Source organism: Lupinus angustifolius, unplaced genomic scaffold (assembly GCF_001865875.1).
Source record: "Lupinus angustifolius cultivar Tanjil unplaced genomic scaffold, LupAngTanjil_v1.0 Scaffold_16_110, whole genome shotgun sequence".
Taxonomy (NCBI): Eukaryota; Viridiplantae; Streptophyta; class Magnoliopsida; order Fabales; family Fabaceae; genus Lupinus; species Lupinus angustifolius.
The window spans coordinates 47,205-61,005 of NW_017718958.1; the positions used below are offsets into that span (position 1 = coordinate 47,205).

The window sequence follows — 13,801 nt, forward strand, 5'->3', positions numbered from 1 at the left end:
TGTAGCTGAACCCATTATTTGTGACTTTTCAATAAATTAACAACAAACTCTTTCTAAGACTTTATTCATTAACCTCAGCATTTGTCCACTCTTGACTATGGTTTGTAAAAGTTGGACGAAAACCCCATTGCTGATGTTGTAAATATGGCGGGGGGAAAGCATTCTTGCAGGTTTTGATGATAAAAAGCCCAACATGTACTTTATTTTACTCAAATTCCCTTTGAAAACAAGTGGTTCTTGACTCCATGTGTATTATCTTCAAGGTTCTTTAGTCAAATGACTTCTCTGTGGAACAGAAGTGAATCAGAAGGGCCTAGATACCTCGAGAAACGGAGAGAATGATGTGAAGTTATAAACTTATAATGGTTTTGAAGATTTATAATTTTTTTTATTTAAAATTAATTTTGAATCTATAAAAATTATTAAAAACAAATTGAATAGCACTTGTTATCCATTTGGTATTAGACTTTTTACTTTTTTAGTAATAGGGATGATGGATTCTATCAATGAGAAGAGGGTTTCACACGTCTTGCTTGAATATTATTATGCAAGCTTCTCACTACGATTTTTATTATTATTATTTTTGTTTTATTATTATCAGTACGAGACATCATATAAAATAAGATTTAAGACAATAAATATTTGTTCTACTTTAGTGTGTACTCCAAAAATGCCAAAAAAAATTATAGGCATTAAGAGCGTGGTATATTTATTGCACAAATTCTCACACCCTTCTTATTTTAAGATAGGTTAATAGTAACGTATGAGCATTGATAAATACAAATAAAAAATAAAGAAAAATTCAAAACTAAATAAAAAGAATTTGAATAAAGAAATTAGAGAAAACAAAGATTCCATGCTATACGGGGTGAGCATGAGTCGGACTATGACAGATTAAGGTTTATCATTATTCAGTCATAAATGTTGGTCGAGTTATTTTTTTGAATCTGGACCCGATCTTAGACTCGAAGCTAACCCGACCCTAAATATTGATTGGGTCAGCTTTTAAACCCGACCTAGACTCGATTAAATATAATGTATAATCATTTTTGATAAAGACTTCTCAATATTATTTATTATTATGAATATGTAATTTGACATATAAAATGATATGTGTGTGTATATATATATTATCATGTATATATTATGAAAAATTAAAGAATCAATAATATTTTCGACGAAAAGGTATCATTACTCTATACACATTTGAGTAGAAACATATGCAAACATGATGAGTGAGTGATCATGGAACGAGACGAATCGGGTCATGCTTGGTCCCTACTCGCCCCAATATATTGTCCAAGTCAATTTTTTGAATCCGAACCCGACCCTAAACCCGACCAGATCTAATCCTATTTGGATCCGATCATAATCGAGTTGTATCGGGTGAGCGGGTAGGGCTGGGTTCTGCTCACCCCTCCATGCTATTATATTTGAATAAATCACATCACAAATTTTTAAGCATTATATCACACTACATCACAATTAATATGCTTTTTTTAATATGAATTTGACTCTTTTAATACATACTAAGCTCACAAATCACCCAAGCCATTCAAAAGGGGTGTCTATGGGCTTAATAAGCCAAGTGGACAAAAATTAAATGTTATGCCCTAAAAAAATGTAGGTGCATGAGTGTGCAAACATTCTTTATTTTGCCAATACTACCATTACAAGGAAGCTTTCCTATAAAAATCCTCACCCGGAAAAAGATTAGGAGGAATAGAGTGAAGAGATTGTTACTAGTTTTTAAGATAATGAATAATAAATTATCTAATCTATCTATCTATTTACTATATAACAAAATAAATTCTCACCACTTCATCAATTGCCACATGACATCTCCTCCTTTACATCACCTCATCAATTGTCACATGTCATCTCTTCCTTCATTTTTCTACTCCTAAATGGTTCCATGGTAATCATATGTACTTTCCCACACTATACTTGTCCTTTTTGACAATTATTGCATTTTTTATGGCTACATCTTAAATTACATTTGAATTGTTATTGAGGTCTATTACCTCTCTTTCTCTTCCAACATTCTTATTCTCTCAACAATCTTCCTTTTCTCCATTTTCATTTCATTTCATTATGTCTCTTCATTATCATCATTTTTCTTTCTCTTTCAATCATCCTCTTTAAAGTACATTATTTATTTATTTTTCAGATCTGACCTTTACTACATTTTTCATTGATATTTTGGTTTATTTTGTAGATTTATCTTATTTTATCATTGATTTTTTGTATAATTTTTTATTGATTTCCTTATTTTATAGACGTGTTCTCAGTAATTTCATTATTTTGTAGATATATTCTTCCAACAATTTTCACCTTTAGCGTATGATAAGCAAAGATATCTTCCTCAAGGAAAATCAAACTTTCAAAACATATGATATGTACTCAATCTCCATTATATTATACATTCACTTACAATATTATATTTATTTGTTTATTTATTTTTGTTAATAATATATTTATCTCCTCATCTTATCTCATTGTTATTATTTTCTCTCTTTATTTATAGTTTCGTTCTCCCCTGAAACATTTATGCAAGTTAATTTCTCTATATGCATCTCTTATCTTATTTATACACTTTTTTATTTAAAGAATCATTATTTTAATTTTTTTTGTTTTGCATGTTTCAGAAACACCTAGAGTGTATCATCCTCTAAAATAAGGTGGTTAGTTATTGATACCTTCATTTTTGGCTTCATCATTAGTTATTCATTCACTTATGAGTTTTGTATTTTATTTTCTCTACTCGATGATTTTTAATATATATGTTGTTTAATACACTCATTTTGACTCAATATTTGTGCTCTTGAAAATTTTACTTAAATCTCATTACCTTATTTAATTATTTGCTTAAAAATTTATATTGTTTGGGTTGTCAACAACACAATATAATATCTTTGTTCTTTGTTTCTCGATTCTTAGCATTCCTATATATGAAGAAGAATAATGTATTCATTTTTATTTGATTTATATATTTTTTAATTTATTTATGATTTCCAAATTTTAAGCAATTCTCATTATGAACATAAATTTGCAGAATTATCACTAATAAATTTTGACTGTGATAATCAATTGATTTGATTATATTTTGTTTAAATTATTTATGATTTCTAAATTTTAGGCAATGTTAATTATGTAGATAAGTTTGTAGAATTAAAACTAAAAAAGTTGTGCAATAATAATTAATTTCATTTATATTTTATCTTGTTTGAACATTATAAATAATATAACATATGATTCAAAACTCATGAAGAAATAGAATAATTTAATTTTTTATATAGATTACAGAAGTAGAATATAAATTTGCGAATCAGTTACAAAATAGAAAGTAATTACCAACATAAATCAAAATATATCAGAAAGAACAGTTATTATAAATTATAATGTAATATAACGTAAAACATTCATTATAAACATGTATTAATTAAAATTATGTATTAAAGTTGTTATGAAATTTTGAAAAATATTTTAAATACATTAAATGAAATATGTTGTAATTACACATTTAAATAGATCTTAAAGCGTTATCAATTAATATCATTTAATCATTTTTAAAACATAAATAGTAGAAAATCAATCTTATTACTAATAGAAAGAATAAATTATGTTATTATAATTAATATGGGAATCCGTTGAAATTATTTTTAAAAACTTTAATATCATAAATTCAATCTTATTATCAATAGAGTGAACTATGATATTAGAATTAATAAAGAGATATCTTGATATTTAATTTATTTCATAAAAATAATTATTTTTAATATTAATTAGAAGACAAGTTGATAATTCCTAAATATTTCATTTCCTATAATTAAGGAATTGTGGGCACTAATTACGGAGTGAAGATCCACTTACTCAAAAAGTAAGTTTTTTACACTTACTTCAAGATTAAGTTTTTTAGACTTACTTCTCATCATAGTCATTCAATTATAAGGATAACTAATGATTTAGATCTACTAACTAATTCAAACTATTGGATTTCCCTATAATCGAAGACTAACATGAGGAGTAAGTTTAAAAAACTTATTCTTGTAGTAAGTTTAAAAACATATTTTAATTATTGTAAATGGAATATGTAGTAATTGTACATTTAAATAGATCTTAAAACATTTTCAATTAATATCATTTATTTATTTTATGTGTCATTCATCATTTTCTACAGGTCATTAAAATACTATTATATAAAAATTGTATGGATGAAGACATACAATGAAGACAGTGATACAATTTTAAAATATTATAATAAACTATTGTAATTGTACATAATCACTAACACAAAAAATATAATAACATTAGTATGTATTAGTTAAATTATATTATTTATTTTTTCTTTACAATTCTCATAACTACGTCATTCCCACCTAATGACATATACATTTGTTAATTTTAATAATCTAATAGATATCATAGTTCAAAGTACTTATCTAGATCTATAAGATTGCTAAAAATGAAGAGTTTTTATCACCAAGGATAATACTTGCATCAACTACTGAAATTATTGAACAAATAAATATATATTTTTAGTTTAATTCCAAATAAAAAATTTATAATTTAATTCAACCAGTTATTAAGTTGAAGCAAATATTTCGAAACTTCATAATATTAGGTGATAAAAATGAATACAATAGTTCTGATTCTATTGATATGTGTAATACTAACGAGGGCCAAAATTCAATTTATTAACTCATCAATATTTAAATACATTTACAATTTTTGGTCTTCCTCATCATATAATCAAGTTTTTCCACAATATGATATTGTGTATATTTAATATATGTGAGTTGAACAATGAAGGACATTGAATTTTGAAAGATATATCAATTTCAAATAACAAAATTTGAAGTTGTTCCTTATCTTAAAGAAAGAATACAAATATAATAATATGTTCTTAATCATGTGGTAAAAATCACACGAGTAACTTACTAGTATTTACTTAAAAATGTAACTTAATTTTATGAGTCATTAAGATTTTAGAATTTGAAATTATTTTGATTAGAAAAAGTTTGGAACATCTACAACGAAATTAGTTTTCCTCCATAACTTAAGTATGTTTGTTGCAATATTACTCAATGGAATTGAAATAACAAATTTGATTTTATCCAAAAAAAATAATATTAGTGATGTAAAATCAAACACTTAATTCGGGTCAAATAATATTTATTATTTATTATAAATATTTGTATTTGATGTTAATTTATTGGAATATTTACCCTCAGACAATTTTCACTATTATTTTATATATTATAATCACTTCTTTATACTTAAGAATATCATAAAAAAACAAGAACTAGTTTATATTATTCCATTAAATACACAACTTTTTTAAGGAATCTCATATTCTCTTCCTCTCTTCTATCTGGATCATTAATTTTGTTCTTATCCTTATTTCTAAAGATTACTTGTTATTATGGATGAGCATTGATTAGCTAAGAGTTGTTTCCGACTCGACCCTAAATGTTAGTTTAATTACTTTTGGAACCTGATTCAACCCTAAACTTGAAAGTTAACACAATCTTAAATGTTGATTGTACCAGCTTTTAAACCCATATTTGACCTCATACTCATTAAATATAATGTATATATCTTTTAGATAAAATATTCTCAACATTATTTATTATTATGAATATGTAATTTGATATAGGATATGATATATGTATATATAATGAAAAATTAGATAATCAATAATACTTTAAAGCAAGGAGATGTCATTTCTTGTAACACAATTGAATAGAAAAATACAAACATGATGCATTGGTGACCATGAGAAGGGTCGGGTCAAATCATATTTGTATATCTTAATGGATGAATTTGGATAGTTTTAGATGGATTGTGGATAATTTTATTACATCTATGTGTAATCAAAATCAACCAGAATATTGTTGGTTTTCATTAGGTCTAGACTGGATTCTGGATCAAAAATTAGACCAAGATAATATTTATATATTTGATCACAAATTATGTCATAAACTAGTAAAAACATGTCATGTCAATTAAAAAAAAATATTCATTATTTTTTCTGTTTTTCCTTCATCGTTATTGGTTTGAAATATGGTTTTGGACATACTTTGAGACAATTGATCATGATTCAATTTTTTCTACATGTTTTCCTCCTAATGATGGAGAGAAAACATAATGACATAGATTCTACCATTTTTTCTTTCCTCCCTTCTTGTCATTTTTCATTCTCACTTTCTTTTGTCTTTATTTCACCCAGACGAAAGATAGTGTAAGGATTGTTATATGATTTTGTGTCATGATTGAGTACAAGAAAAAATACATGATTGTATAATAGAGTATTTCTGACCTTAGCTATATTGTTGTATTTCAGAGTTTTCATAGGTAAATTTGAATATCGAGATTTTTTTAAAAAGTGTTTTTTATAAAAAATCACTTTTAAAAATGTTTTTTTAAAATACTTTTTAAAGCTGTTTTTTAAATTGATTTTTACAAATGTTTTATTAAATAATAATTTTTAAAATGATTTTTTTCCTTCAGATAATGCTTTAGTTCATATTTAAAAAATGGATTGGATATTCATACATCTGATCCATTAAATGAATACATGAATGGAATGAATGGATTGAAATCATTGGATATGTATGAATTTGATAATTTAGAAATGTGATTTTATGGATTTATATGGATTTATAGATGACTTTCCATCTATCCATTAGAATCTAAATTTATATCCATCCAAATCTTCCAATTATCACACTTAATTACGCCAAATTGAGTGAAAGGTTGAGTCGGGTTTTGCTCACCCCCACTTATCATCATCAATTAATGGACTTGACAATATGGATGACAATAAGGTCGGACGGGCACGGGTAGTGCATATCCATACCCGCATTATTTGCGGATACCCATGCATGTCGTGATTATTTGCGGGTACTCAACTAGTTTTAATTTGAATTATATTTTTATATATTTTATAATAATAGATATGTAAAATTAAATATTACTTGTGTAATATGATATGTATATGATAACTTTATAATTATAGTACAATCACTATATTTTTTATGAAATAATAATAAAATAGATAAAATATAATGTTAGAATAATAATAAAAAGTATAAAATATTTAATTAAAATATATAGGTGGATAATTACAAGACATACTCTTAATATATTTTTACAAGTAGTCGTTGTAGGTATTAGTTCCCAACTATTTTTATCATTCCTACTTGACAATAAGCATTCAGGCCACGACCCGAAGGTGTGCTGCAACTACGTGGCACATGACCCACAATTAATGGGGTCAATAATATATAATAATTTTATTTTTACAATTTTTTAAATTCACTCTGAAGCCTGCTCTCGCTTTATTCCTTTTTAAGTTGGTTGCATTATCAATTATTGTTCTATACATGAATTTATTCGATACTTTTTTTAATGATCATTTATATTATATTATCCTATATATGATGTGTAATTAAATTAAGGATCAATTTAGGGTGAATAAAATATGAGACAATTTAAGAGTCATTCAGAAGTTGATCTAAAATTATTTTGAACTCAAGTCTTCTACTAAGTAACAACAATTTGATCAGAAAAGAAAATATATCTTATTATTTGTATGAATTGTTCAAAATTTACTATAAAGGTGTAAAAAATTAATTTTTTTATAAACATTGAGTTTTCGTTTTTATTTCACCCACCAAGTTCTGTAAAACACCAGGACCGGACTGGTAGCGTTTTAGCCAACGAAACCAAAAGCAATACTTTATAGGCTTAACTAGAGTTTGGCAAACGAAACCAAAAGGTCGATTAGACTTTGGAGTCCTGGAGCAAGATGTGACAAAACACAGTCTATTATTTATCAAATCACATAGTAGGAAAGATGAAATCATGGTTATTGTTTTGAGGTGTTTGCCAAAAGCATAAAACTTAAAATGTGTCGCCATGGACAAGCACAAAATGTTGGTAGTGAGAATCAATGATTGGCGCTTATCTTGGTCCTTCATTTTGGTAAAATTAAGAGTAATTATCCATTTTGGTTTTTCATGTTTTCCGTGGGCACCAATTTAATCTCTAATAAATTTAAATTAGCATTTTCGTGGAGACCTAGGTTAATCTCTAAGTAAGAAAAGCTAACTAACTAACCTAACTAACCTAAACTAAACATAACTACCTTCCATTGTAGGATTGTGCTGAATAATGAACAACATACCAAGCCCAAATATCAGATAAACAAAACATAATATCACACTCCTCTGCATGCTTCCTTTTTTGGGAACTATTATTCATTCCATGTTAGGGTCCTAATGCAACACAACAAAGAGGATTTGTGAGGCACCATTTTTTAGCCTCAAATCAGAGACTCGGTAATGAAAAAGAGTTTATCTTGTTGAATAGCTTCTTCAAACAACACAAATTCTCAAGATTTGTCCCTATTGTCTTTCTTTCAGTAGCATCATCCTCCAACATTGTTGCTCTAGCTAGCTCCATCAACTTGTGTAACTCTAAAACCAAAGTCTCTTATAACATAGAAAATCACCTAAACCTATATCCCTTTTTTACCTAATTAATAGGCCCAACTTTCCCTTCCCTAGTTCCCTTTCATTCATTGTAAGGTATCATAGAGGTGAGGGAGGACTTCATGCTTTCATGAGCTGGTGATAGTGAACCAACTTTTTTAACTGCCCATTTTCTCAAACCCATAGCAAACTCGGAAGACAAGAAAGAACACAGCAAAACTTCGAAACAGGGCAACAAGATGAAATTGTTAGCACAGAAATTGGTTTTAATTTGAAATAACTTTGAAGGCTATTTTTGGAGTATACTACAGCAAATGAATTTTGGTAAATGGTTGAGTTTTTTAACTGCAACCTCTAATTCTGCATATAAATTGAATTTACTCAGGGCAACGAGATGAAACACAAGTTTGGAAGTACATCATAACTTTGACAAAGAGAAATCTTGTTGAATACTTAAAGGTTTAAGGATAGTATAGGAAACAAGAGAAAAAGGCTATACACTGAGAATAATATTATGATGGTACCAGCCAAGTCCACTAACACAGGACTAATAAGTAAAAACTTACCAACACTATGATATTAAAAGATCATATTGCATTTGATTTTTTGAACATTCATGTTAAATAACCATTCTAGTATTAGAAAGAACTAACAAGTAATACATGTTAACAAGGGGATACTGTTTTAGTTTGATAGGCTATTAATATTTTCAACTATGAACAAACCTTGCTTTCATTAATTTTGTAGTCTCTCTCTGGAGTATCTCGATTCGCTGTTCAAATTCCACTTCAAGTTTGTTAATTCTCTGTTCAAGTTCCTGTACATTCGTCATAGATGAATCGTTGTGTTCATCTTGAGTTCCAGATAGGTTTGCCTTGTCTCTAGACAGCCTTGATCTTCCAATCCTATTGGCATCTTCAAAATCTTCCTTCAAACCACCTATTGAACCTTCAATATCATCTTTTTCATATAGCTTCGACAGTAGTAATATTTTTTCAACAGCTCCATGATCTGAAGTGTCTGCTGAAGAACATTGATTGGACAAATGCTGACATTCATAAGCTGTTACATTACCCAAACTCTTATTATCTTCCGTGACAGGCTTACAATTTTCAACAGAATCGCAATGATTCAGTGTGTTATATTTTGGATAAAAACTTGTTTGTCAATATTATCATTAGCTTCCAAATTATTTGGAATAGCAGTGATTTAAATTATGGACAACATCACATGATGTGACCACAATATTGCGGTTGCATTGATTTAAACGTTTAGGAAGAAAAACAGAATGTAAATCAGCTGCATTATCACTATTAATTGCTTTTGGACCATCATCACGAAACTTACCAGAAATCATATTGCCAACATATTTGGGAGGAAAACCAGGTGGAACATCGGCATCATTACCGCTTCTGTTTGCTTTTGATGCATGAGTCCAATGACCTGATGACCTTCTTGCACTTCTCTTTTTCTGCACAATATTCTTAACAGGATCCAAATGATCCATCACTGATTGCTTCCACCACCTCGCATAAGTTGTGGTAACATCTGCCTCAAAAAGCCTTGATGGGAAATACAAATTCCTATGACATATAGGCCTGCAATAATTTTTCCAAGCAATGGCTTTAGTCTGATTGCATCGAGGAACATAACCTGGAACATCTTGATCCATTCCGAATTGCATAGAAACTCGATGTGGGAGGTACTGCTTTATAGTAGAACCAATTCCAACAAGCTCAGAAACTCTCAAGCATCTAACAAAAGATAATAGCTCTTTATTGAATTCAGGATCAAAATCAAGTATACACATTTCACTTTCTGGATAAAACACCCTCCACTTACCAGCACATATAACGTAAGGGCGCCAAATAAAATCATCCAAAGCTAAATTTAAGGCCAATCTCACATTGTCAATTTCCAAGGCCTTAACTTTATGCCACCTAGCCAATATAGGGTCTCCATTGTTGATCATGTTGGGTTCTGGTTTCAAATTATTGAACCTCTCCCACACCCAAATTTGAACCAAGTAAAATTGTGACTGAAGTTTAACCTCCAAATCTACTTCACTAACTAGTGGGTTTTTTGTCAAATAAACTATTCTATCTTTCAAGAAGCCCAAATCCTTATATATACTTGCCAAAACTGCTGGTGCCAAAGCAATTTGATTCCCTCTAGCAAGATGAATAGCAATTGGAAAAACATCATAGTTTATGAACCCTTTATAAGGAAAAACAAACATTGACAACCAAGTAGTAAGGAATGCTTCATGCTCAATTTCCCTCCCACTATTTTTGAACATTTTCACCCATGTTGATGTCAAACACTTACGTCTCCGAGTTCTCCAAGGTTCCTGTCTAGCAAGAATCAGTTGTTTTTCTATCTCCTTCATTTCCATGCCTTTAAGTGGAGTGAAGACAGGATCACCAACAACAGGGTAACCCCCCAAAACCATAACATCCTCCAATGTGATAGTGGCTTCACCCCATGGAAACATAAAAGTATTTGTCTTTGAACACCATTTCTCTGCAACCCTAGTTGCCAAGTCTTGATTTTTCACTATTTCATACTTTGTTCTCATGATAGCATCAAAGATGGCAACTTTTTTCCACAAAGATTCAAACTTGGGATAAAGGGTATCCACCCACTCAACCCATGGCTTTTGTGGGTAGCGCCATCCTTTGAGATTCAATGACAAAGGCAACTCATTTGGTTGAAAATTTTCATGAAAATGGTGATCAATGAAGTTTGCTTTTGGTTTGAGAAAATGGGCAGTTCTGTAAGTTGGTACACTATCACCAGCAGGTGAAACCATGAACTCTTCCCTCACCTCCATGAAGCTCTCCAATGATTGGTTACTATATAAGGAAAGGGAAGGAGGGTTGGGCTTTTAAGATAGAGAAGGTGAGTAGAATAAGGTTTTTGTCTTTGTGTGAAGAATGAAGAACACTACGTTTGTATGGTAAAGTCTTTGAGAATTTGATACGTTGTTATTGATCGTTGAAGCTAGGCAAGGGCACCATCTTTATAAAAGTTGGAGGAAAAAACCACGGCTGATGCTGTAAATATCGTGGCAAAAAAAGAAGTTGACATTGACGGAAACAAGATGGAGACCTGTACTCACTCTTACATACTTATATTTAGACATATAAATTTAATGTATTATTTTTTTTATAAATTAAAATAAAGTATTCTTTTTTAGTTGTAGGCAAATACCTACAGATAGGAAGTTTAAGGGACAGCCGGTCTCATTTTTTGGAAAAAAATGTATGCAAAGTGAGTGAAACTTAATAACAACACATATGTTTTCTCACAAATATGTATGCTCTATATGTCATTGTTGATTGTAATTGGTTAAAAAAATATATTTAATTTTTAAAAAATAAACAATTAAGTATATCTCTGATAAATCACAAATTGTTGCGTATAGAGTAGTATACTTTTCGGATAGAAGATATCAAAACCCTCAAGTAATAGAGAGATATGATTTTTTCATTTGTATTTTAATGGTAAAAATCTAATATCATTTTAAATAAAGATGATATAAATATTAATGTGTGTTGTTTTTTATTTAATTTTATAAAGCATTTTCCTCACTATTAACTAGAGGAGTCTCAATCAATCATGCAAAGTATAGAAGTGTTACACTTATCATTCACATTTAATTATAATATATAATGTTGTCATTTCTAATTGTAGTACTATTATTTAAATATTAATAATAATTAAAAATGAATTGTGAATAATGTAGTAAAACTCTTCAATTGTCAATACACTATATCCTTTGAGTTTTAGCGAAATTACATAAATCACCTCTCACTTTTGTACACTTACACAAACATCCTGATTTTTTTACTTTTATTACACTGATCACCCTACATGAGAAATAAGTATAATTTTTTAAACAAAAAATGTGATAAATGCAATTAAGTTCACAAAAATATGGTATATTGTAGAGACAAGTTCAAATAATATATGAGTCAATATCTCTTTATTATTTTTGGTTCGTTATGATAAAATATAAGAGCGATTTAAACAATATCTCTTTAGAACTTTTGATGCATTTTGTAACAAAAAATAATGAACATACATTGATTTGTATATTATTTGGATTTGTCTTAACAACATATCATATTTTGTTTAACTTAATTGTATTTATCATATTTTTGTTAATAAACTAGAGGTTTGTGTAGGTGTAGAAAAGTGATGAGTGATTTATGTAATTTCACTAAAACTCAGAGAGTGACAATGTAATTTATTATTTTTTTCTTTTACATTATATCTTCTAAAAAATGACAAAAAGAGAGATTTATAAGCTTTGTAATTATAAATTAGAATATAATTAGGAGACATGTTTACAAAGACAATTAGTACTTGAGTCTATTATATGAATTTTTCTAGAGGAATATTTATATAAAGATTTATACATTTGTTATTATATCATCTATTTATTTGAAGATTCAATCATAAAACAGGAATGAGAGATGATGATAGTGCATTAAACTTTTACATTAGTAGAGTTTATATTTTTTCTCATTCTTCTAACAGCGTTCTTGCAGATTTTGATGATAAAAAACCCAAACTGTCCTTTATTTTACTCAATTTCCTTTAAAAAACAAGTTGTCAATGACTCCCATGTGTATTATCTCGAGGGGTTCTTTCATAAAAAGACTTCTCTGTGGAACAGAAGTGAAATGAAAGTGTGTTTCGCACGTCATGCTTGAGATATATTGATTAATTATTATGGACGCTTAATTGGGATTTTGATTTGAATTAACGAACGCCCAGAAGAAACAAAAGCCGAACACAACATGTGTCGTTTGGTCTCTTGCTTGCAAATGCCCAAAAATTAAAGGTTTGAGAAATTGTGGGTGTGGGCCCACACATCTATTAGACAAATTCACATATTCTTTCACATCTTAAAATGGATTATTAAGTCATCTATTATTATTAATAAATAAAAAATAAAGAAAAACCCAAAAAACTTAATAAAAAGAATTTGAACACATTTTTTTTGGGTGAAAACTAAGAAACATTGCCTATTTATATGAATTTGAATTAGCCACATCATAAATTTTAAGTATTAAATTATATTATATCATATTTAATTTGAATTTTGATTCTTTTTTAAAATACTAAGTCTATCTGCCATCCACCTCAAACAATGAAAATTGAGAAAAAATGTATATATTAACAGTTTAAAAGTTTTATATATAGTCAGTTTATTATCTGTAATTTATTTTCAATTATTATTGACTAGTTAAAAAATAATACAAATGAATAATAGATAACACAATAACTGTATA

General features: G+C 28.4%; 1 protein-coding gene across 1 annotated transcript; it reads right to left on the reverse strand.

The window, feature by feature from the left end:
- Nucleotides 1-9,668: 9,668 nt before the first annotated feature.
- Nucleotides 9,669-11,578, reverse strand: LOC109338001. The gene has a single exon (XM_019575125.1). The coding sequence runs from the start codon at nucleotides 11,329-11,331 to the stop codon at nucleotides 9,688-9,690; it is 1,644 nt and encodes a 547-aa protein (XP_019430670.1). The 5' UTR covers nucleotides 11,332-11,578; the 3' UTR covers nucleotides 9,669-9,687.
- Nucleotides 11,579-13,801: the final 2,223 nt, after the last annotated feature.

What these genes read in the sequence shown, in the direction of transcription:
- LOC109338001 (XM_019575125.1), bottom strand. Translation starts at nt 11,331, where the DNA reads ATGGAGGTGAGGGAAGAGTTCATGGTTTCACCTGCTGGTGATAGTGTA.